This window comes from Neopsephotus bourkii, unplaced genomic scaffold, assembly GCF_033783945.1.
Source record: "Neopsephotus bourkii isolate Nb327-2 ecotype Australia unplaced genomic scaffold, CSIRO-AGI_Nbou_v1 NB_1373, whole genome shotgun sequence".
NCBI classification, from domain to species: Eukaryota; Metazoa; Chordata; class Aves; order Psittaciformes; family Psittacidae; genus Neopsephotus; species Neopsephotus bourkii.
Genome location: NW_026901852.1, coordinates 4302659 through 4329362, shown reverse-complemented (window position 1 = coordinate 4329362; position 26704 = coordinate 4302659). Strand labels below are relative to the sequence as shown.

At 37.4% G+C, this 26704-nt stretch overlaps 1 protein-coding gene across 2 annotated transcripts in view; it reads left to right on the top strand.

Moving 5' to 3' along the window:
• Positions 1-26704, top strand: part of SRBD1 (S1 RNA binding domain 1) — a 125389-nt gene that overhangs the window by 10251 nt on the left and 88434 nt on the right. For both annotated transcript variants that reach the window (XM_061367203.1, XM_061367204.1), the window contains 9 exons: positions 618-735; positions 865-1003; positions 3831-3927; positions 5325-5460; positions 10038-10141; positions 14162-14269; positions 19642-19799; positions 21003-21093; positions 22136-22243. In XM_061367203.1, coding sequence (XP_061223187.1) covers positions 618-735; positions 865-1003; positions 3831-3927; positions 5325-5460; positions 10038-10141; positions 14162-14269; positions 19642-19799; positions 21003-21093; positions 22136-22243 — 1059 coding nt within the window. The remainder of the gene's footprint in view (positions 1-617; positions 736-864; positions 1004-3830; positions 3928-5324; positions 5461-10037; positions 10142-14161; positions 14270-19641; positions 19800-21002; positions 21094-22135; positions 22244-26704) is intronic.

Genomic DNA, 26704 nt, shown 5'->3' with positions numbered 1-26704 from the left:
GTGGCTGTATGTTCGTGAGATGGCAAGGCTTATATGTTCTTGACTTGGAAACTGTTCTGTCAACATGGTGTCTTCTTCCTTGTGTGCCCTCTATTCCCTAACAAGAGGCTCTTTCCAAAGAGGGAAGGTGGCCCAAGAGAGTTCTTATCTGAACAAGTAATTTAAATCATAACAAAATACCTTTGCTACTTGCAGTTGCTCACAGGTACCCTATTGAAGGTCTAAGTTTAAAATCTGGTACCCTGTACTTTATACTACAGAAGTGTCTTGATATAAATTACAGCTGTAAGGGATCATCAACATGGATTTAATTTAGGGGCTTTTTATTTGGCTTCCAGGCTCATAGCCTTCCAAAGCAGGAATGACTGTCAGTCTTGTTTGATGATTTTCCTTAAAGCTACCACAAGATATTTTAGTACAGTTTTGAACTAATTGGAGGAAAAGAGTAGTAGTTAGAAATGTTTTTGGATTATCAGACTTGGTTTGTAAGGATTAGCATGAGATGGAATCTTCAGGGGTTTTGGGGAGCTTCAGCATTGTAATAAATAGGTTCTCAATTGATAGTCTTTCTAATCCATCATGAAATGTGACTGTTAATATCAATCTTTCATTTTTAGTGCTGTTGCAAAGAAGACACATACAATGATACAGAAGTTGAAGAAAGAAGGGAAATTATCTGGAGGCCTTTTAACAGCATTATTAAACTGCAGAACTTCAGAAGAGTTAGACCATGTGGTCAGTACCCTAGTCTTTTTCTGGTCACCCTTAGTTTAAATATAATATAACTAAATAGTAAATAATGCAAAGTATATCATATGACTGAATTATTTCCTCACCTTTTAATACCTGTGTCTTTTGTTTAAGTCTGCACCTTATAAAACTGGGAGTAAAGGCACCAAAGCCCAGAGGGCCAAGCAGCTAGGATTAGAACCTGCTGCTCTCTCCATCCTGCAGAATCCTATGGAGCTCAATCTGTTTTCATACGTTAAACCCAATACCAAAGGTAAGCACTCTACTTCTGTGAGTAGTAATGTGCTAAATGTCTGAAAACTTTTGAGAAGGGCAGTTACTTTGATTGTTCTGAGGTTGCTGGAAGTTATGCAACTACTTTAAATTCAGCATCTCTTTTAAGTGTAAGATTTTACATCTAATGCCATGGCTGTCCAACTTTTACTGTCTTTTTGTATTGTAAATAGTAATAATTCTGGTATACAAGAGACAGGAGTCTTGAGCCTTTATAGTGGCATCTGTATTTACTGGTAAGAGAGAGGGAACTGCACTGCACACCTTTCTCTCTCCATAATTCTGCTCTTACTTGAATTGTTTACTAAAGATTCAGTGCTGATTGTACAAGAGCTTATGCTCATAGTCTACTCAAGTGAATGTAACCCATCAAAGCGCATCTGAATAGAAGCTTATCTTCGTGATTGGGAGTGAGTGGGAGCTTTTTTGTTGCTGAATGACAACAGGGGTTGGAGAAGTTGTAATTTCTGAAATTTGAGCAGGAACTTTAATGGTATGATAGTCACACATAGTCTGCAGAATTGTGTTTCTTTGCAAATGCAGTTATGGGTGAATCTGTAGGGGGCAATCTCTGACAATAAAATATGAAGATTGCTGCAACCTTCTGTATGGTGTTAAAGTAGACATGTCCTTTTATTCTTCCCTGCTTCAACACTTCCCTTTTGAGTTTAAAGGTATGGAACCTCCTTAATGAAGCTGACTCTTCCTACTTCAGTTGTTCTTTGATTTTAGTTGAATATTGTTTATAAAATGGTCCTAACTTTGCATTGAAAATCAGTTACCAAATACTCTGAATTATTGCATTTTGGCATTTATCATTACTTCATTACAAAAGTATGTTGCAACCACATAGCTGACTGTTGTGGCAGAGTCTAAAGAGCCAAAAGAAAATCTTCCTGTTGAAAATTTGAATTAATTAATTAGGGTTGCATTCAGAAGGAAGTGCTATTTGTTGCAGCATAAACATTACAGTTCTTGAAAATCAGTACACCTCTCTTTTAATTTTGTGCTAAAAATTGCTTATTTTTATATAACAGCTATAATGGTTATTACATCAATGAAGTGGGTCACTTTTATCAACTTGGGAGCCAGTTTGACAACCTCTGTAGACAAGCTTAACATCAGAGAGAAGTTATGTTAAAGGAATGAGCCATTCGCCATACAGAAGTTTTCACCAAATCCTAATATTCAGCTCTCAAATTCTGAGTGTTTTGAAACATACACTACAAATAAACTGAAATCGAAACAGCAGTTTATGTTTCAAAGCCAGGTATTTGAAAGTTAAGGAGTCAGGCTCGTTAGGAAACCTTGATCTTCCTTTTAATTGTATGCATGGTGAAATATTTCTCTGATTATACAAGCAAGTGCAGTTTTTGTACTGGACACAGTAAAATGCCCGTGTGAGTGGTGCTTGTTGAATGGGAACCTTTTGATTATTTCTTTAATCCTGACTGGTTTTGGCCTTTCCTCTTATTCATATTCTCTGCTAGAATTATACTAACGTTGCCATGTACACTTCTAGTACTTGAGTGTCTCAATTCATATTCAATATAATACATGTCTTATAGTTCCCTTACCTTTGTATTCTGACATGACATTACTTGCACCATAAGAAATGCTAACTCATGGGGTGTAAGGATCCAAATTCCACAACTTCTGAACAGTTCAGGCATTTAATAACACATTCTCACATTTTTATTTTTCTTTCTGGCAGTTATGTTTAGCTTCCCCCTCTTAAAAAAGGGCAAGGTTTATTTATTTTTCTCTTTAGAGTGTGTAACTCTATAGTCTGGTCAGAAGCAGGGTTCTGGACTCAATACAAATAGTAGCTTTTAGAGGTATGCTTTTTTAAAATGACATTAATAAAGCTCTGTCCAGATACTGGTAGCCCATCAGACAGCAGAGTGAAAAGTAACATGTGTTGAAGGAGACAGTTATTGTAGCATCTGCCAACTCTAGGATTCTTGCTTTTTGCTCTGGAGCATTTTTTATTGTCTGTTGCTAGAAACGGGGTTAGGTATATTGATTTAAAATAAAAGAAGTGAGTTCTATTTCATTACCTTCTGGTTCTGGTCCAGTTTGACCAAGTGTGCTGAAGAGATCACTGTGCCATCCTTTCTTGTCTTTTGAAGTGGGGGATTGTTCTGTGTGTTGGAAAGCTTAATGATTCTGCTATCAGGTCTCTCGAATGGTTTATCTATGGAGATATTTTGTAATTTCACTGTTTAAACAGTGTTTCACAGGAGAAGATGGAGTGTGCCCTGATCTAATAAGTGTCATTGTGCAAATTCCTGCTACAAACCACTGGAAACTTAAAACTGTTACACAGAGGAAAATCAGGATTGCCTTCAAAGGTTTTAGGCAGTTTCTGTAGCAGTAGCAGAACAAGTAGATTTCTACTGCAATTACTCATTTTATTAAATCCCCCCCCAAAACTATAATTGAATATCCAATTTAACTATTGTAAATAATTCATTTGCATCAGAAATGTCAAGATCTATTAGCATCCAAGAAAAAAAATTGTTATTTTTTTCTCCCATTTTAACGTCATTTTGACTTATGGCATTAGTCACTTTAGAGTCATTAAAAATATGTTTTCAGATGTTTTGGAAAGGAAGCTTAATTACCAAGAAAATTCTAATTAATGGGGTTTCTTCTTGGAAGCCTCTGCAAATCAGTCTGGTATCTTGCATCAGTTTTCTTTCAGCTTGTGTATATTTTTCTTAGTGCTTGTGCAGTTGTGTTAAATGATTTTTTTTCATATTAGTTTTTGTTATTACTTTTATTAACTTTGTTTTTTTTCTAAGGACTCTCAACTATCCGGGAAGTAGAAGCTGGAGTCCAGCATATTTTAGCTGACATCTTTGCTAAAGATAAAGATACACTGGATTTCATCAGGAAATTGTAAGTTTGACTCTTAATTTTGAAGTTACATAGTAAGATTGGCCTGCAGGTTAAACTTTTCTTACTGATGAGAGCACAGTGTTGCTGTGAGATTGATTTAGGTCCTTTCCTTCACTTCTGCTGCAGATACACATACAGATAGATCCATTAGCCTTTCTGCCCCGCTGGCTATCAGTGGATGAGAGAACTGCTGTGAGCATGGCATGAATGCTGTGACTCCCAACACTGAAAGATGCCCTTTGGCTCTGCTCCATATAGAGCCAATCTTCCTTGCAGTTAGCATTCTGTAAGAGAAAGCTTTCTCTCCTTGCTCGTCATTCAGTCTGTTAACTTTTCGGAGGTGCATCAGTTTAAGCTATTGCTCCAGTATTTATTGTTTGATGCCAGTCAGTGTAATTACTGGGCAGTGTTGGTTGATTTTGGCAATAAAGCAATAAAGTCAATAAGGCAAACAAATACACTTTTTTAAAGGAGGAGTTACTGATCCTTTGACTCTGTTGGCTGAATTTCAGTCTTCTTACTTTGCATGACTTCAAGATTGTCATGTCTAGGGGCACTGGTATGAAAAAGTACTAGTTGCTTGTTAGGTTTTTCCTCTGCTGTGTACCATTTGGGACAGAGAACAGGATTGTCAAAGATGCTGCCTTAGGAGCATGCAGTGTTGGTTTCAGTCAGCTCAGTTCTATTTAGTTGACCTTTGTTTGCTGTTTATCATGAGTGATGGCCAACTTCATTAAAAAACTGTAGTACAGCAGTGTGATAATTTCAATGAAGGGGTTGCTTTGTAAAGGATGTGCTGTCACCATTAGGCTATCACTTTGATTCTTTTGACCACTAGAAGCTCCTTAATCAGATATGCAGCACTCTACACGTGTATCCTGTTGATCTAAAGTGTGTTTATGTATATTAATAATGAGATGCACTCAGGAAGTTATCTGTTCTGTACCTCTTTTACTCCTGAAAATAATGATAACTCTTATGGTTAGATGCTCAAAGCAAGAACTTAGTTCTGAGGTTGGGTAGGTTCAAAAGAGATGTTGCATTTGTCTAAAATATGTAATGACTTTAACTGTTCTGCAACTTCCCAAAATCTGTTGTGTGAAGTTGAACCAGTAAGTGATAAAACAGAAGTGCAGATGGTGGCTTTTGAGTATCTGTTCCCTTTAGGAGAAGGGCTGTGTTCTGCTTGCATTTCTTCTCTTGTTATGTCCCTGTCAGTGTGTGTTATGTCAGTCTCGGCATTAAGATATGCAATACAGTTGTGCAGGTAATTAGAGTTAACATTACTTGTAATTGGGTAGACTCCAAGCTTCATTTCTTTATTTAATACAAGCACTGATGACCTGTTACCAGAGTCATGCTGAAATACCTTATTAACATTCGTTTCTTTTATTCAGATGTCAGCAAAGGTACATTTGTATCCAGTCAGCCTTGGCAAAAGTGTCATCCAAAAGTGTAAATGAAAAAGATATTGATAAATTCCAACTGTACCACGAGTTTTCTTGTAACATAAAGAACATTCAGCATCATCAGGTACAATTACACATTGGTATTTTTTTCCTTTGAATTTTACCTATAGCAAAGGTGTCTTTGCTTTTGATTTTTGTTGCTTGAAGCTAGTACTTGGTTGGTTTTGCTTTTTGGTTATCAAAGGTAATAGCGATTTTATAATCCCTGAAATGCAGGGCTAACCTGTTAATCTCTGTTTCAAGAAACTGAACAAAGGACTGCTTATTCAGTGTACCCATTGTCTAATTAATTCTCATTAAATGTGTGTTTATAATGATTTATGTATTGGCAATTTCAATACTGGTGTGATCTATTTTTAGCATGTGTCAAGCCCTCCCTCCCTTCCGTGGGTAACAAGTGTATAGTAAATGTTACCAGGAGAAAGATGAATTTGTGGTATATAGGGGTGAGACTTGAGTAGTAGTGGCACAGTAGTGGAAGCTGTGTGGTTGGAGTGTAAGTATTTGGAGAAAACCTGGATAAACTTATTCGCTGTTTCCTTTGGATGTTTGCTGTGGCACAGTGTTCTGAGTCATTTGCCATTAAACCTGTCGAGTGAAACTGGTGAGAAGTAATAGGGAAGGATCCAGAAAGATTAAATGGAATGTGACCTGCAAAAGCAGCTCAGGAGAGTATCCCATGCGCTACCAAAAAAATAGCTTTGTTTTGCAAGTCATCAGTATTCCCTTTGGTGAAGCATTTTGATTATCCTAAACCCTAAGCCTAGACCTGTATGATTAGGGAAAGAAATGAAAGAGGAAGCAAACTTACTAAATGATAAACTGATAGGTGGGTTACTCCTGTTCAAAGGCTGAAGCTGGTGTGATCAATGCAACTGTCAAGACCTTTGTGCAGATTCATAACTAATTACCAAGTCAAATGTGTCTTGGTTTTATCACAGTTAACTGGGCTTAAAACAAACAAACAAAAACCACAAAGAAACAAACAAAACCTCAGATATCCAAGCAATAACAAAACAGAAAAAGAACACAAACACACCCAAACCAAACAAAAACCAAAACTGAAACAGACAAACCCCCCCCCAAACACACTGAATAAAGACTGTCTTAGCTACTGCCAACCAGAAATGTCCTCTTCCGTTAGCAGGCTGCCTTATTCTATAGCAGAATGCTTTTCCTTTTATATCTATGATACTTTCTCATTTTCTCTCTGCTTGCTGTTTGAAAACAGTGTGATGTTTGGAATTAATAAAGGATTTTCTTGCATGTTTTGAAATGAATTTATCACAAGAAATATCTCGCAATGTGTATGCGCTAATTTTAAACCCACCTCCTCTCCCCACTATGGGTGGAGGTAGGTGGAAGACTGAACTACAAGCGACTTTCACTCAGAAAGGCCTTCTGTAGATGTTTGAAGAGGTACCTGCAGTTGTTCTCTTTGTAATAAATATGAACATTTACTGTATTTATGTTGGGAATTATTTGGTGAGAATTTGCTTCTAGATGGTCTGCAAAAGTCAATAGAGCGGTCTAAGACTACTGCGGTGACATATCACACAGATTTGAGATTCATCAGGAGATTAAGTGTTGTGCTGTATTTTGGGGTGCTTTATTGTTGAATGAATACTTTAGCTGTCAAAGACTGTTTAGCTTTTCCTGCACTGAGTGGTGAATACTGAGATATGCAACTATTATTGGGTATACATAGGTTTCCTGGAATGACGGTATGAGGATGATAGGCCCAAAACTGAGGGATTTATAAAATTTACTAATCCACCAGAACTTCTGGTTAAATAGCTGTGTTTAACTGTTGCAAAATTCACTGTTTTGAAGACCTTCTCAGCTCTTCTTGTGACTGCACACAGCTAAATGTCATTGCTAGAGGCAAAAGTGTAAGTCAGCTTTAAATCACCTTGTTGCAAAGTGGCAAGTAAAGTGTTACATAAAATACTGTCGTGAATCTGGTCTTTGCCTGAATATGGAAGTGCTAGTCATCTTAAAGGTGTGTGTACAACCCTAACTCTGCTCTAGCTTACGTGTAAGTAAAGGGGGTGGGCAGCAGACTAGCAAGTTATCTTCAAGGGAATAAGCTGTGTTTTTATACACAAAGCATTTGTAGCCATGAGCGTGCCTCGCTGTGTGTGTTACAGCGAGGTATAGTGGTGTGCAGTAAGCTGGTTCTGTGGTTTTGCCTTTCCACATGCTGTAGTTCTGGGTGACTTTCTGTGCCACTGTGAGTTTGTGCATTCAGACGTGCCCCAAAATAATCGGGACTGGTGTGGAGTTAGGGTTGTTTGACCAAAAAAGTTGAAATACTGAACCTGAAAGAAGGGGAAAAAAACCTTATTTGTGTAAAAAGCACAACTTCAGAGTTTGACATGATTGGATACCTGTGGGTGTTTCCAGCTGGGATGTTTTGCTGTTGGGAGGTTCAGCTACAGTTCCTTCCTTTGGCAGCAAGCAGAACCTGACTGAAGCATCTTAGGGTGTAGCTGGGTAGCTATACCAGTGCTGTCATAACTAAGGAAAATATCTTTCAAGAGTTTATTTGAATTTTTGACTAATTTTAAACAGCTCAGTGTTCGTGCACGCCTTGGGGTTGCTTTCCTCTATTTGGAGATGAGTGAATTGGTGGGAGGAAAAGAATTCATGAGTAAAGTGTCATGTTTGAGGCAAGTGCTCTATTTTCAGTCTTATCCTTAAAAAGGAATTGGAAATTAAGGTCCTTGGCAAGATATGCAAAACTTACTCATGAATGCAAGTAAATCTGCCACATAGAAGAGAGCTGCACAGAATATGAAGCATGTTGTGTTTTTCTGATAAACAGAATGAGGTTTGATGAATCTTGTGACTAGATCAAATTATTGTTCTTGCTTTCTCTGAATAATGTATTTTGGTTTGATTAACTCTTGCCCTGGATCCCTTTCAGTCTTGCATAAAAACAGTTGTTTTCCAGAACTGGAAGACTGCTTTGTGTCTGGAATAGCCAGATTTTAACCTGTTACTTAAAACAAAACAAAATGGCCTTTATGAAGGAGAAATTGACTAATTACTTCCTTAATTGAGCCTTTCTTGGGTGATAATTTTTCTCTGAATGCATGTCACTTAGAGCAGGGTAGGCAGTTTGTTTAAGAATAAAAATGTAAATTATACTAGTGAGTGCAGTACAGCTGCGTTAAGTTCAGGTGACTGACACATTCCGCAGACGAAGCACTAGGAAACCAAGTGTGGTACAAATATTGATCCCGCTAATAGCATGCTGAATGATGACATTATAATTCTATCAGATACACTCTGTGTCATGAGCATCATTTTGGTTTCATTTTTGCTTGACATTTAACTTTTTCTTTTAATAAAATCAGAATAAACATGAAAGCGTTTGATTTGTTAAAATATGTCTTTCTAATCTCTACATGAAAACATTTGCTTTGGCAGTCAAGGTACCAGATGCTATAATATTTCACATGCAATCTTTATTATTAGCTTTGTTGTTCAATGATATGTCAGGCCTGGTATGTCACAGGAACAGTAAAGCTGAGGAATATAAATTGGTACTATGTCCTGGAGTCATTTTAAGCCATTGTATTTAACATATGTGACATGTCTGAGTTAGCTAGTGATTGAATTAAAGTTTATGATTGACACAGAATGCTCTGTTGTGACAGTGCTCAGGGCCTGCTACATAGAGCAACATGTGTAGTCATACAGGAATGTCAACTTCTAGCAGTTTTGTTTTGTAATATGTTTTTGTACTTTAAGATACTTTAAAAAGGAAGATGAGGTCTGAAAACGTGTGGCTTTTATTTGTAGCTGCTTCTAGCTGTTATTCTGTTTAAAATCCTATGGCCAGTGAGTTTTCTTCAAGTGAACAACATTTTCATAGTGAGACTAGACCAGTAAATACCCAGCAGTATCCAGGGTCCACCACTTGTATTGTGATCTGATTTTAAGTGAGGAGCCGGAGACTTCTGTATAAAATCAAACTCCATATGCATACAGGACACGTGCAGCCAGCTTTAGCTTTAGGTCATCAATATGTGGCTGTGTACACAAGACTGCCAGAAACATGTGCGTATGTTTTAAGGCTGGAGTGTTAATATAAAGAGTACCTACAATATTTTCTGCTATTTATGAACTAGGCATGGATAACACTAAATTTATCCTCTTTCAGTTTAAGCTGATCACTTCCATGTCACAAGGTCTGATTCATAATTTTAAATTTGGATTGATTTTGGGAAGAATCTTAAGCCTGAAGCGTAAGACTTTTTCCTTTTCTGATCTCCACTCTGATTGGAATAACTTTTCAATTAATTTCTTGATTTTTAATCTGAGTTATTACACAAGATTATTCTACCAACTACATTCCTGCTGACTTTTATCATAACTGCATTTAAGAGAAACTGGACCTTGAGATTGCAGACTCCAGGAAAAAATGTATGATTTGTTATGCCACAGCATGATTTAATCTGTGTTTAAAATGTGCCTGTTATCTGCACATGCTAGTACTTTGTGAACTGATTTACTGTACCACCATCATGATTTGCTACAGAATGTCAAGCAAGTGTGTACACAAATGTTGATAAGTTTATCTTTTGGATATTTTGTGTGTCATCTGTCTCTGCCATTTATGTTTGCACTCAGATTCTGGCCATTAACCGAGGGGAAAATCTGAAGATCCTGACAGTGAAGGTCAACATTCCTGACGGGGTGAAGAATGAATTCTGTTGGTGGTGTGTCAATGAAAGGTCTGCATGGATACATATTCTTACAGAAGTCTTGTCTTTTTTTCCTCTATAGGCAGCTGCATACTGAAATGTACCTCACATGTCTCCTTGTATTAAGAGAGCAATTTAAATGAATGTTTATTAAATTAGATGAAATTAGCAAGTGGATAATTCTTATCCTCTGTTTCCAGCTGTTGTAGCATTATGCTGAAAAGATCATGCCTTTGGCTGTATTTAGGGAGTTCTGGCACCATTCTTCAAGCAATTGAGTTTTAAAAAGAGATAAGCAAAGGCTGATGAAATGTGAATATGTTTTCAGATTGTAATATGCAGCGCATCCAGTGGTGTCTACTGAGAGGAATTTGTAGAATCTGATAGAATATACTTCTAAAACTGACTTAATATGCCTGACTACAGTAATTAAAGGGGGCTACCTCAGTACTGGATCAATAAAGTACCAGCTTTGGGTTTTACAAATGTAAGGGATTGAATGTTTTTAAAAGAAGTATTAGATCTAATAGGCAAACCTGAAGGTGACTATTCAATCCATGATTCTCTGACTTGCCTTTTGATCTCTGGTTAAGTTAGAAAACTGGGTTCTAAATTTTGCATAATTCTTTCATTTCTTACTGATTTGCTCTTACAAGTTGCCTTTTTCTGAGCCTATAGGGAAATGCTTAGTACTGTATAATCCTGAGCATGTTTTTGCAAGCATTTAGGTTAAATATATTGTTTTGTTCAATATCTCTCTGTTTTTTTCTTGGAAACTCTAATGGTCTCTTAACACTATTGTGATTTAGACTGTGCATCTTTCTTGCATGTATAAAAGACAGGTTTCCTTTCTCAGCAGTTTGGGATATTGGACATTGTTCTGAGGATGTCTTAGAAACTCCTACCTTTGTGTCCTAAGCGTGAATAACAAAAAAGAGGAAAAGACATAGAAAAAGATGCATTTGTTTAATGTATAAAATTATATATTCTGGTACTGCTTTAGCATATGTTTTTCTTCCATATCGAGTCCAAAAAAGGGATGTGGTAAAAATATTCCTTTTCATTGTAGAAAATTTAAAGTTCTGCTTCCAACATGGAAGTCTCTGAAAGAGTTAAAGTATTGTTAGCTAGATAACATGATATCATCTAGGACTAATAGAAAGTAACTTACTTTCTTTTCTGAAAAGTATCAGGATTCATAAACACACCTATGTTTCATTCTGGTTTTAATACCTGTAACAGACATTCTGTCCTTTCCCCCTGAGCTGTATATTCTGTAGGCAGAACCTATCTGTCAGTCTTGCTTTTACTGCATCTGTGACAGATTTTGGAAGCACTGTGAGCCACAGATAATGGAACAGTTTGTCACTGCTACACAAATAAAAGTGGGATGTGTATTGAGGTATTTTTGGTTGGTTACACTTTTGTGAGTCATCCTATGATAAAAAGAGCACAGCCTTTGGAAATGGAACTACTAATTAATATTTAGCATTCATAAGGCTATATATGCTTATGGCTTTTTACTGTTTAAGGACAATTTCCCCACCTTCAGAAAACTTTTGAAGCAATGATTTTAGTAGATCTTGGTGCATTAACATCAAGGACAGATTGAGATATTCCTCATTAAACTGACAACTGTGTTACCAAACTGACAAGTAGTAAATGCGTATTCTGCCCTGCAAGCTTGGAAGTGACTGTCCAAGGATGGGACTTGTGTTATTTTCTGATTTACTGGTGAGAGCAGAAGCTTAAGAACTTTTGTTTGAGGCAAGGATTTCAGAACTTTGCAAAGGTATTAACTAATTCCCTGAAGGTCACACACAAAATCAGTTGCTGAACCAGAAATGCCACCTTGCCACAGTGTTTGCCCAGTATTCCAGCCACAAAACGGTATCACCTACTGCCTGTTGGATTAGTAGCAAGTATCCAGATCTTTGTGTTCTTCTGAAGCCAGTTCTTTTAGCATTAAATGCTCCTGTGGTGGAAAGTGGATTTGGAAGACTGGAGTTCTTCATTATTGCATTGAGCTCTATGTAAATGCACTCTAAGATTCCTGCATTTTCTTTGCAAGTTCAGAATATTTATTGGCCTGTGGAAGCATCTGTATTTCCTTGAAATTTTTGTTTGTGTTGAAAATGCAGGAATATCCTTACGCCTGTCCCTATGGGTTGTATTTCTTTCCCCAGAAAACAGCTTTTCTGTGGTTTGACAGTGAGCATAGCTCCATTAACACTAGAACTGCACTGGTCCCAAAGACTTCGTCGTGAAGTGTGACATGAAAAAAGGGTCAGTGAGAAACAGCTGGAGAGGGGTTGTTTAGCTGGATTTGAATGTCAAGATAATATGGAGATGTTCTTTTCGAAGGTGTGAGGGCTTGTTCCAAAAAGCGGGTTGCAGCCTTGAAAATCAAGTTTGGTGTTGGATAATATTTTTGTGGTTTCCAGGCAATAGAATAATAGAATGTTGCCTAAGTAATTCTTACTTGCGCATAGGCAGTAATAAAAATACCTGCTGTGATAACCTGTTAACAGAGGAAAGGTTTGCTAACTAGCTTTAATGGATGGAAGAGAGGGGGAAACAGCTGCCAGGTTTCCAAATTGATTCTTATTTGTGCTGAGGATACTTTCTGGGGGAGTATAGTCATACTTACCACCTGTAAAAACTTCATGGTGATAGCATTGGATGGCAATAAGAGGGTTTAAAGCCTTTGCCAGTTTTATATAGGTATGGAAAGAGTCTCTGGTTACAAATAAGCAGAATAGCACTATTTGCAAAAACTCTTAGCAAAGTGATGAGGTCATGTGGCTAAGCTCTCTCAACTCTATGTTGTAAAACTAAATGGTAAGCTTAATTCTGCTCCCACGTCTGTCTGCGTTAACACGGTGCTGACTCGGTCGCACATTTCCCAACCACTGTATGCACAGACACTTAGAAAAGCTCTTTCAGGAAACTGTAGATCCCCTGAAACAACTGAAAAGCTGTCTGGGTAGGAGCAATTTAGGATTCTTAGTATTTCTGAGTGAGTGCAAATAAACAGAGTAAAAAGTAAACCCTGTTTTTGCCTGGGCCTGCACCTGGACTCATTATCAAATGGGCATAGTTCTGTCATGCTGCGTTTGAAAACACTGAAATTGTGTTTGTTCAAGGACTTTCTTCCCCTCCACCCCCCCCAGTAATGTTGCCCAAACCAAAAAAGTCATTGGAATAAATATCCAGGATCTGTGTTCTGGGGAGCTTTGAAACCGGAGTGTACTTTAGGACAAAATTTGCAGTAATTGTCATTAAAGGTATAACCACTCTGCAGTCGTCTTAGAAAAGGCAGTGCTCCAAAGAGTTTGGCTTAGAAGAAACTGGGAAATAATCTTGTGTTTGTTTGGTATCATTTATTTCATTTTCCCTTCTATGATATTATTTATATTTTAAAAGTACCAGCAATGGGTAAAAGGAAAATTGTTTGCAGATTGTTTGGGTTTTGTTGTTTAAGGGCTACTGCAAAATCACTAGATTTCATTTTGAGTTTGAATGGAGATACTTAAAGCCTTCCAAATGAAATTTAAGTTGGGTTTCATTAACTGATGTTAGCTTAGCTCTCTTACTTCTGTCTGGACACAGTTGCTTTGCATGAGTAGCTCCGCAAAAGGCTGCATCCTCTTACAGACGATATTGAGTCATTTTTTTGTGTGCTGAAAATAATGCAACCCTAATGGTAATATGGAACAGAATTCTTCAGTTCTGATAAGCTTTGACTTCTCCAAGTGAAACATAGATTTTATTATATTTTCTTTAAAACATAAAATAACTGCATCGTAATACTTAATAAAATAGAAGATAGGCCTTGTCCTTTGTCTGATGGTAGAACCACAAGCAAGTTCTCATTCCATTCATATTTAAAGCTATGATTTCATTGTCTAATTGCTATAGTAATTCTGTAGTTTATAGGACATTGCACTAATGTCTTTTTTATTTTGAGAGTTCCCTTTTTATCTGAGTTTTTGCATATGTTCTTAAAACATTTTCTTTTTTCTTTTTTTTTTTCCTAATCTTTTGTAGGTGGAGACCAAAACAATTTTTAAAACCAGAATTCATGAGGATACTACGGGATTCAGTAGAGGATGCTTATAAACGCCTTATATATCCTCTCCTCTGTAGAGAATTCAGGTAAGCCGGAATGAATGTGTGTTTTCATACTACCAATTTCTTAGCAATTCCCTCCCTAAATTTTCATTACAGTATCTTTTATCCATTTGAAAACAGCAACATGTTTGTAATCCTCTGTGCTTAGAGATGAACCGTGTAGTCTTGCTTCTGTGCATGCAATTTGTGACCCACTACAGCTGAGAAACTATCTTTCTGAGAAGCCATTTTACATGGTTGCGTATTTGTTGCTTGTACATTTATCTAATTAAATGCAGTTTAGATCTACGTTATTATAATAGTTGTATCTTTATCCTTGTGTTAGCATAAGCCGTTATGTCACTGAATTTTCCCAGCATCTCTTCGTGTCATAGCAGTAGTACTGTCAGTGATACTGTTCTGAATCTTCTTTTACCTGTCTGAAAGAAATGAGCAAAGTAATTGTTGTGGTTGGAAGTGTCCCTCATGTGTTTTATCTGCACTTCGTGGTGAACAAATCAGTCATATTGTTGGTCCGGTGACATTTTATGGGTATTGATGGCTCTAGAGAAGTCAGTAAACTTATTTCCGGTGATGCTGTAGTAACGATGTCATCAGACAAAGTGTCACTGGTAAGATCTGTAATATTGTTTTCAACTTAAAGGAAATTTAAAACTTAGTGTCAAAGTCACATTAATTAAATAAGATATTTTCATGGTGTAGTATAGGAGCTTACCACACAATTCAATTGATTTAGTATGACCAAAAGTCTACATTCTGAAGGCTTTATTTTCTTATGGCTAACAGGACTGATGATATGAGTCTTCTCTTGAAGAATCTAATGGCTTTTGGGTTTCTTCACTGCAGTATGTTGTGTTTGTTCATTACTTTGCAACCAAGATTGCTTCACCTCTTTTGATTAGGAAGTCTGTTCTTTGCTACTGTGAATTTCACAGGTTTTCAAAAGTGCTGAGTTCACTTTCTTCTGTGTATGTGACCACAGTACACGTAGCTACTTTAGGGGAGGCACTGTATCTATTGCTTGGGCAAAATAATGGACATCTCATGATGGTGAATCCAGCTGTTGGCTTCTCGCACGTGAGTGTGAAAGCAGATTTATTCCTAGCCTTCTCCATAATCAAGCTCTTCTAAAATAAGAGGTGCTTATTTTTTAGTAGGGTTTGGTTTTATCATAAATAAGCAAAGTGATGTGAGGGTTCTTCAAGGCTCTTCTACTGTGTTTTTGCGTTGTGATTCCTACCAGAGGACTGTTGTAGCCTGTGTGTTGCGTATTACACTATGAAGGTGCTGCAGCAGTAGGTTGCCAAAGGTTTTCCTGTTCTCTTAATTACAACTAAAAAAAGGCTTCCTTCCCTGCAGCTCACAAGGCCTAAATGCAAAGAATACAAATTTTGTTGCCTGTTCCTGAGGGGACCCGTGCTTATGTTTTACTGTTTGTGATAGTTTTGCATGATTGGTGATGTCTGGTTAGGAAAAGCTGAAATGTCTCCTGTAGACAGGAATGCAAACACCTGCCAGTAGTATTCCTGGTGCTTGACTGCTTAACCCTTATCCTTCTTTTATTCTCTTTCCACCTACACCAAAAGCTGATTTTTAGGACTCTTGCAAAGGGCTGCTAAAGTATTCAATACCTCCTTTAGCATTAATATTTCCATCCCACCCCCCACTGTTCGTTCTTTCTTTTTATTATCATTAAATGTTGGAACAGAAAGTTTCCAAGAGTGAAATTTCTGGTACTTCTAGTGAGCAGAATTGAACTTGCCAGCAAGACACTTACCTTATTTATTGTTTAATTTCCTTTCTTCCACTCTGTCAGATACCATCATTTCTTGTATCTGGTATAATAATGTCCAGTGTTGCTTTTGGCTCTTTGAAATACATTTTATTTTGTTGCAGTACTGCATGGAATGATTCCATCAGGATTTGATGCAAGTGATGTGGCACAGACATATTTTTTAATGGATAATCCTTTCCTAATTTTCCATGCTTTCTCGAAGCGAGTGCTTTCTCTCCTCTGTCTTCAGGGACACAAGCATTTCTCTGTATATCTTGTTTCGCACCTGAAGCTAGTTTGCAGATATTTTTCCACGGAAAAGGATTGACTCTCAGACTGTAGATGGAAATGGGGAATTTTAACTCTCAATTTAAAAACTGACTCTTATAACATTGACTATAGAGGTCAGTAGGTCATGATTAGATTATTTGCTTTTATTAGAATATACCTGTAAGCGATATTCAGTCTGAGTGCTTCGTAAACTTCAAGGGAGAGGCTTGCAAGTCTGTCTTGGTTGTTGATACTTGCTGCAGGGTTTTGTTTTGGTGGTGTTTTAACAACATAACCGTTCCTGAGGAGGACTGTTATCTGCCTCTGCCTTATATCTCTGCTGTATTAATGAGAATTGTCACAAATTGTAAAAACATGAAGCTGGGCATCTTGCCATTTGGATGAAGCCAGTAGTGCACTGAAAAAGAGAAGGATACTGGATTGTTTGAGGTAGCTTGGTATTTTTTCAAGGATCAAGTGACTATCCCAAACTTGAAATTAAGGGCCAGTATTTGGGACTGTAGATCATGTCATTGATACGAGTGTTGAGTGAGAGACAGTTAGAGAGAAAAGAAAGGTCTATATTTGAAATTAAAAAAATAGGGGATATGATGTAATAGAAAGGACATACGTTATGTTCCCCCCCTACGCACCTGGCACTTTCAGGAACATTTCCTGTTACTATAAAGGTTTCTGTATATCCATGCCAATTTTAAACATGATTTCCATAAGGTGCACATAATTAATAGCATGTGTTCAGGGGCAATTTTAATTCCTGCACAAGTCCTTCTTCACAGGTGGACTGATGTGAATTTGCAGTGTGGGAGGATTTGGCTGTGTGGGCAACAGGGGCCCTGTATCTTTGGGATAGACGGAAGGCTGGAACTTGGTCTTTCTCTGTACAAAGCCTCTGCTCCAAGATCATTCAACCTTCCCTTGTTTACAGGCCACTTTTAAACTCCATTTGTATGCAAGTATGATTGATGGAGTCTCTTCTGTGTCTATATAGATTATATAGGTGTGAGGGTTAAGTGTTGGCTTTGATTTCTCTGGCCTCTCACAAGTGGCATCGAATTCTTTAGTCCCTGGACTCTGCCTGGAAGAAGCTCATTCTGTGGTATGGGAGAAGGATGCTGCAACTGAAATTCAGTGGAGATGAGTGTAAAGTGATACTTGCAAGGGGAAGTAATTATCTTTTTTATACATAAGATTATGAGCTCTGAGCTATCCCACCACAGGAAGAATGCTTTGGTGCTATGGATGACATATATAGCTCCACATAAATGTTAAGTACTCAGAAGATAAGATTAGTTCGTTAAGGAATAAAGACAAAACAGAGGATCATTGATTTAGTTGGCCTGTACTGGGAATGCTGTTGGCCATTTTGGCCCCTTCACCTTGGGGAGGTGCATGTAGGAAGCAATAAAATTTTTCGTTAGAACTGGAAAAGGCGCAGTGGAGGGGAACAAGGTATGAAGATTTCTGTATGAAGAACAGTTGACTATGCTATGACTCTCCAGCTTGGAAAGGAGGACTTGGAGCTGAATGGCATGTGAAGAGTGGCACAGGGTTTCTACAGATCAGTTTTTACTCTCTTCCAGTGTAAGACCTATGGGGCCATAACAATTAAACGAGTCATCTTCCAACCAAAAGGTGTCAGCTATTTGCACACTTTGTGCTGGGCCTGTTGGGTAGAACTCGCTGCCAACAGATGATACAGGTGTAAGAAATGTGCATGGTTTTTGTAGGAAACTGGGTAGTTGGACAAGAGGTGTGTTATGGGTTACTAGAGACAAACATCAAGTTTAGGAGATACTCCAAGCTGGAAATAGTTGGAGGCTAGGATTAGATTATGGGACAGCTATACTATGGCTGCTGTAGCAGCTCCCTAGGGAGCTGCTTATTTCCACACTTGGAGACAGGATGCTGGGATAGAGGGAACACTTACCTGAACTACAGCAGTCATTCCCAAATTCTTAGTGGTGGCAATATATAGAGTGTCTGCTCTTTGGTGCTGGGTGAATGTTTGAATTGCTAAGGAGTCTTGGAATGCATGTATAACCTTCACTGTTTCCCTTTAAACCATGTCTGTGTTATTTGGTATACATGACACAGAAACAAAACCATGGGGATATAGGAGAATCTTTTGCTGTTGCATGCTTGTTTATCTGGACCACTTTACTAGATGGTAAAGATTTACTAATGTTGAGGACTTACCAGCTCTTTTGACTCCATTGTTGGGTGAAGCAGAGCTGAGCTGGCTTTTTGGATGGATCCTGGGCAAATTCAAATCAGACCCTTAAGTTCTTCCGCATCTAAAAACTGCTCAGAACAGCTTCATACTACATCATGTCAAATAGCCTTTATGAGTGTTCTCTTTCAGCTGTTGGTAGGTTGCTTGTGTCCTGCCTTGATTGACCTAAGCAACTTAATAATTTCCCCTGCCCTATTTTTACAGGGTTAGTTAACTGGAATGCAGGTTTTTTCTTCTGTAGACGTTAACCCAGGTATTATTTTTTCCATTGATGGGTAAAAGGAAAAGAAAGAATAGGGGTCCTGGCTACCCTGAAGGCTTTACTGGATTGCTTTTGCTTGCCTAATATTGTAGTTATTGCCAGTGTAATGCAACTAAAAAGGGCATTGAGTACCTGCAAAAGAAAAGACAGAAAATCAGCTAGGTGATGGACATATGTGACTCCCTTACTTTTTCAGTTTTGCTTTTTTTCTTCATGTAAAATGCCATACTATGATAAAAATACTTGTCCTTATCAGTCATTGTCTTACTGGCCACATCTTACAAGAAATAACACATCTTACACACCTTCACTCAGCAAGACTTTTCTTGTAACACTCTACAGTAAGTGTTCTTGCCAATCCTTCCTGCGCTAATTCCTTTCCTTCTGTTGAAGAACATGGGGGAAAAAAGAAGGTAGGGAACATCATGTCCTCCTCAGCTTTCTAGTTTGATACCAAGGAAACAGAAACCTAGAAAGAGCTCAAGTCTACAAACTTCTGTGATGACTGTTAAATAATGGAATTCATAATCAAATGCCTCATGAGTCATGGTGTGTTAGCAGTTAATTGGATAGGCTCCTCCAGTTTCTTTCTAGTGCTTCTCAGTCTAACTGATGATCCTTTTATTGCTGGGTAGTGATTTCTCTTCAATTCCAGTTTTCTTTGCATTTTTTATGGAAAGCTATTCTTCGCTCACAATTGTACATTCCTATAGATGTTTCTATTATACTTTTTATGTTGAGTTACAATAAGGTGATCATATAGCTGATCCTTTTAAAAAAACATCAAAATCTTGATTGGAAATCTAATATATGGTTTTTGCTTTCATACTTTTAAGGTCAAAGTTGACATCTGATGCAGAGAAAGAGTCTGTGATGATGTTTGGGAGGAATCTTCGGCAGTTGCTTCTGACCAGCCCTGTGAGGGGCCGGACTTTGATGGGAGTCGATCCTGGCTACAAACATGGCTGCAAGTTGGCAATTATTTCACCAACCAGTAAGTTTCAATTCCAGATATTTTTGAAAGGACTGATAAAAGTGTATTCATTTAGAGGAAAGTTTCACAACAGATTTATCAAATGGATTTTTTTGTTTGTTTTGTTAAGATTTTCGTGTTTTCCACACATCCTGTCATGCAAATTCCTTTTTTCAGGCTTAAGGTTAAGTTTCTGGCACCTGGATTCCTGTGTCTCCTTTGGTGTTATTAGTTCTCTCTGAAATAGAATTTAAAATCCCTTCTGCATTCTCGAATACAGGTTCAAATCATTGTGCTTCTCAGTAGTCAGCAACGGGAACACCTGGCTTTTTTATTGTCTAACAGACAATTTGAATTTAAATACTTCTATAACTTTTCATGGGTAATATCGTGGACATCTGGACACTTTATCAGCCCTTTTTGTATAGTAGTATGTGTGTTAATGTGGCAAGTCAGAAACATTGTATTTGCAGAACTTATTAGTTCAGTTTTCAGACAGATAAAGAACGCAGTCTTTCCAGTTCATCCTAGTCTCATCTGGGGATATGCACCTCTTTAGACCCATGCAAAAATGGTTTGTTTTCCTTTGATTTTGTCATTGCTTCTTGTCTGAAAATATATCCACCCAGGATGGGTGTAAGGAAAGATGTGTTCTTGAGACATGTTAAAATGATAATAAAGCTCAATGATAGTTAAGTGAATAGGTAAATTGCTGTTAGCTTGCATTACACCATAAGCTGTCGATACCAGTAATGCAGTTATTTCCAAATGTGATTGATGGGATGATGGCAAGAGGAGATGGCATTGGCGTTCTTAAGTTCCTGGACAGCAAGTCTAGAGACTGCATTCCTCATTTTCATCTTTACTGGATCTGTAAAATGTCCTAGACTAGAGCAATAAAGCTTATACAGTGAACTGCTATTTTTCCTCCTTGATAATGTAATACACCATATTTGCCTCCTAAGACTAGATGCTGATTATTTGTTAGGTGAATGTGTTCCTAGGGAACTAGAAAATGTATCAACTCATTTTGCTTTGGCAGCCAAAGCATTTTTGTTCTCTGCCCACCATGCATTTCTTGTAATTGGAATCAGAAATAAAAGGGAAAAATGTGTTATTAAAAAGCTCTTTTTGTGAATAATCAAATTAACTTTACTAGTTCCACAGGATATAGCATTAGGATATTTGTATTTTATCAAATGGCTTTGCCTTTCATTATTCTAGGTCAGATACTCCATACTGATGTTGTTTACTTGCACACTGGCCAAGGATTTCGTGAAGCTGAGAAGATAAAGAGGCTTCTGCTACAATACAGGTATGCTAAAGAAACTTCCATTTATTACTCTTTCTTTCCAAATGTAATGGAAATCTTTACTATATCAGTACTTAGGTTTGGGTGGGATAAGAGTTCAGTTGATTTAACTGGAATTATTAATTTTTTAATGAATTTCAAAGCTTATTTTTCTTTTAGTCTAATATTCTTTTACATTATGTATATGATAGAAGCATATAAATCAAGCCGTGGCTATGACTAAGGCGGAATGCTATGAATGTATCCCTGTAAAGCTCTGTCAATCCGTTTATTTTTAGGAATAGAAATTAACATTCAGCTAAGACATAAGTTTAGCCACATTTTTCATATCCCCCCTAAACCACTCATCGATCTTTCCCTGGTCCAAAAGCCACATTTTAGCTTTCAGAAAAGTTTTACTAAGCAAAGGAAATCCTGCTCAGATAGATCTCCAGATGGACTTGCATATAGGGGCAGCATGGTTAAAAGGTTACTGTATTCAGCTACTTTGGGATCCTGTGTGGACAGATATCTGGTCTATTGGGTCAGCTGCTGAGTCCAGTTTAAGTGTTAGATTGGCTTTAAACAAGGTGATTTGATGGCTGACTGGCTGGGGAGGGGGCAGTCAGAGGCAATGCCCTTGCAAGCTGTTACAAACTATGGTGTTCCTATTAAGAAATTAAGATGCTTACTGCTTGGGCTTCTTCCCTTTTTCATTGAATCATAGAACAGATGAGGGAAATACGGGGTGAAAGGGTTTGAGGATTGTAAATAACATTGCATTTCTTTTATGAATATGAAGTATGATTTTTTTGTTTTTCTGCAGATATTATCACTGTTAAATTCTATTGAATGAGTGAAAATTTTGACTCATCTCCTGAGCAGTCACATGGAAAACATGTTAAACACAATGTGCTATTGCTAGGAATAGGTTCTGATCAAATCCAGGCCTCGTGTTACATAAAATAAGATGTATTGGTGGTTGTTGTGGATTGAGTGCTATGTGTGGAAAAAATCTAAAGGAATAAGTAATAATAACTATTCATTTTTTTTACCCTGTGCAAAGCTGTAGCACTGTCGTAATTGGCAATGGCACCGCCTGCAGAGAAACAGAAGCTTACTTTGCTGACTTGATTATGAAGAAGTACTTTGCACCACTGGATGTTGTTTACTGGTAAGATCACTTTGCTTGCTGGGATAGTCATCTGTACAGCACATTTTAACTTAGCAGGTACTTTTAAATACAAGTTTTGGAAGTATTTCTTTTTGTTGCCTTGTCTGTCTTTGAGTCAAGCTTGACCCATCCATCCCTCAAGCCAAAGGGAAATGGCTGTAGCTCTTTGAGCATGAAAGTAGTTATCATGAGTGAGTAAGATAGACTCACTGAAGCATTTTATTTTCTCTTCCTAAGGTTCACTCGTGTTGTTATTACCATTGTAAGAAAGCATGTGATAGTAGCAGCTCAAACAGCCAAGGATGTGTTTCGACACTGTGTGCTTATTTCTTGATGAATGAGATTTAAATGCAAGTAATAAAGCTTATGTCATCTGACTACAGTATTGGAATGCTTGCTAATCCTGTGGGTATTAAATGGTTTGGGAATAAACAGTTTGTTAATACCTAGCAGAAAGTAGTGAAGGTATTTATCCTCTCTAAACTTAACATTTTATCCATTAGTTTGTTGAATTCAAACTAAATTATTCTGCTCTTTGATTTTGATGGGAACTGTATTATATCACTTTCCTTTCTCCCATGCAGAACTACTTTTGTTTCTTTTGGTTTTTTGTTGGGTTTTGTGGGCGTTTTTTTTATATATGCTTTTAATTAACAGCTTTATTTCTTGTTAAAGCATTTTTGGTGATCTAGCTTGGGTTATCTTTTGTGCTGAAGTTTAACAGCAGTTCTCAATTTTCACTGTCTTAACATACTGAAATAAGTTATTGAAAGTTTTGAAGAAGCCTTTGTCTCTTCAAACTACTATATACATTCAGTACAGCTTTTTCTCCTTAGATTTGGAAGTTATCTTACAGAAATGGTCAACAAATGTAGTATTCCTACTAACCTGTGCTATGGTTTTACTTGCACTTGTTTGTTTCTAAGATTTCTAAGTGAATTTGCACAAGATCTGATATTTAAGTCTCCTTTCTATTCCAGGAGATATAGCAGGGTTTTCTCATTTTAATTATTTGTAAAGGAATGAGGCTGATCAAGCTTCTGAAAAACTAAGCATCCTCTTTCCTGAATCCATTTTCAAAATGGTAGATTTTTAATGACTGTAGAGAAGGGAAAACACTTTATGCTGTGTGGTTTTGGGGCAAATGTTTAATTTCACTGTTGTTTGCTTTGTAGTTTAAAAATCCATTTAGGTTGATGTAAGCACGTTGTGTGAAAGAGAAATAGTGATTTATTTATAGACCATATGCTACAAAATGTAAATAACTAGTTTACACAGAAGTTAGTTATACTGTGGTGGATGGTTTTCTCACTGTTTTTTCCTCTTTTGCTCTAATATTTTCTTTCTGTTTATAGTTCAGGATTATAGAATTTGCAAAGTAACTATCATTAGATATTGTATATTATATATTGGGGGGGGCAGTAGAGCTACCACCTTCTTGAAACTGATATTCTTGAAAGCTCTCGTGAAATAGGAATTAGTATCAATGCTCTGAAGCGACAGTCAAGTGATGAAGTTGGTTATTTTTTCTAGTAATGACAATTTATTTTAACCCTTTTTTTCCCAAACTCGTTATATTTGTAGGAAAAATATGTAACCAAAGTTTTTTTAATGTGCCAAATTAATTTCTGGAAGTGAAAATTAGCATAATCAAAAGCATTTTTGCTTTCAGTGTGTATTTAAGTGTCATCTTGTGCTGTGCTCATTTATGGTGAGGAGCTGGTTCTTACTTCAGAACTGGTATGCAGAGCACTGCATGTTAAAATGAAAATCAAAGGATTGTGATGTTCGACTTTCTTTGGTACTGCGTGCTATAGGTGACGTTTGATGCACTAAATTTTGTAGACTGTTGTTTGTGTGCGCCTTTATGTGGGTTTACAAATTAGGTGGACTTGCAGTCCCTGTGTATCTCCTCATGTTTTGACAGTCTTGACTGAGCTGCTTTCTTGAAGATCTGAGTTCCTATGTTGCCCTTTCTGCTGAACTACGTTTATGTGAATCTCATTGCATTATCCAGTGCTGGGGTTTCCCAGCTGAGGTCTGCAAGTTTCCTCTGTTTGCTTTGTAGCTCCAGAAAACTTTCTCCTTAATATAGCTGGTAATTCTTGGTAACTGAAAGGAATGGAGTCCATGCATCCACCCCCTGCTTCTGTGATAGTCTGATGAAATGCCTGGAATTTATGTCAGTCTGAGTTCAAAATAGTAAGTGACACTTGCTAAACCAGGAGCAATTAGTACAGACTTATCATTTAAGCAATAGGTGACAGTAGGCGTACCTTGTGAGAGCTGCTGTAGCTTTTGAGGGGAGCTGTGACAGATGACTTACACTGATGATCCTCTTTTTTATTTATTAAACAAAAAGTCTCCTGGAGCTTGTGCTCCTAGGTCACAAAACCCTTTTCTGTTTCCATGTACCAAGTCTTCCCTTGATTGTTACTTGTTCATGATAGGGGAAAATGGGTGCGTTGTATATATGTATATATACGTGTGTTGTATATATGTATATATACATGCGTTGTATATACATATAATCAATTCTTTGGAAATCCACGGTATGCTTTTGGATCAGGTTGTCTTTATAAATTGTTTTTCAATTAAAATCTCTAAGAAACAGTTTGTCTAATGTTGCAACAGTCAATTTTTAAAGAAGATCCATGTCAGCAGGTCGCAGTTATAAGTAAAAAAATGGATTTCCAAATCAATATATGCTTAAACTGGGGGAGGAAGACCCCAGCCCCCCCCCCCCCCCCAAAAGAACAAAACTCCTCCAGTACTTAAATTATAACAGAATAGTCAGTTGCATCTAACATGATACCACATCCTAAGCATTCAGCTTGTCCCAGTGATGCACTGAGCTGCACTAAGGTGGAAATCCTTGCCCAGCAAAACAGAGCTCAGTTTGTTGCTCTGTGCAGGTTTCAGAGAATTGCCAATTGTATTTGCATTTACAGTCTTTTTCCTTGAAGGAGTCCAAATGTAGAGTGGCTTGGCAGATGAGGCTGGATTGTTTTGTAGTGCTTTAAAACCAAAATCCCAATCAACTTCTTAAGCTGTCATTCAGAGAGGTACTATAGACTTCAGCTTCCTTGACAAAAAAAGCCTGCAATATGATACTGCTTATGGGTTTTTTTGTTAGAAGGGGAGAATATGATCAGAAATGATTATAAAAAATGAAACCTGTTCATACTTTTATGTCCAGTTCATCATATGGAAGTTGGATCATGCATTTCCAGGGAAATGAGACAATTATAGTCTGTAATTTTAGAACCAAAGTGTTCAGGTGATGCATGCACAAACAATCTGGACAGGATGAGCTCAAATGAATATTAATGATAATAAACAGCTGAACACTTAATTGATTGCATGTATGTGCAGAATATGCTGAGTTTCTACTGCTAAAGTCATGTACAGTAACTTCAGAATGGTGCATCAAGTTATTACTTGCCTTCAGTATCCAAATCTACCAAGCACTTAACTACTACTTAACTACTTAAATGAGAAATTTCACCTTTTTCTTAGTTGTATGGCAAGTATCAAGTTAACTGATTTTTCACTTGTATCAGTACCAAATGAGACTTCCAAAATTTATTTCAGTTTCTTAATTTCAGTTTCTTTCAAAAACATTACAACATAGAATCATAGAATAGTTAGGGTTGGAAAGGACCTTAAGATCATTTAGTTCCAACCCCCCTGCCATGGGCAGGGACACCTCACACTAAACCATGTCACAACTATCTGTTCTCCAGAACCCCTAACCATCTCTCCCAGGGCTCTGTAGTCTTTCTTAATGTTTTCCGGGCTACTGTTGTCTGTGTCACTAGCACCCATATGGATCACTAGAAGTGGGTAATAGTCCATGGGACTTACTAGACCACGCAGCCTCTCTGCAACATCCCTGATCTGAGCCCTTGGTAGCAAGACAGCCTCCTTGAGACTGGGTCAGGCTGACAGATGGGTGCCCCTGTGCCTTTCAAAGTAGAGTCCCCTACTACTATGACCCGCCGCTTTTTCCTGGCAGCACCAGTAGTGATCTGGATCTAATTAGATAACTAATATGATAATTTGATCTAATTTGATAACATCTAATTTGATAACTGCTTTGGTTTTGGTGCTAATAAATATACGAAAAGCAAGCAATTAAAATATGAATCTCCAACAATGGCAAGTACAGTGGAGACAGTAGTAGGAAACGAGGCATATGGCACGATTTTTCGTGGGGCTTTAAAACCTGTCTGGCCTCAGTTTGACAGTTTGATTTAAAGCAAATATTTTTAAGTGCTTTTTTTTCTAACCAACATGCTTTCAGATACCTACATCCAACCTAAATAACTGCAGGACTTTCTTCCCCCTCTTTTTTTTTACATGCAGTTTCCCTTTTAGAGCTATGTTTATTGACTTAGATTAGGACTGGACTAGAGCCCAGAGACAGTCATATCTGGTCTTCAGGTTTTTTGTTACAAA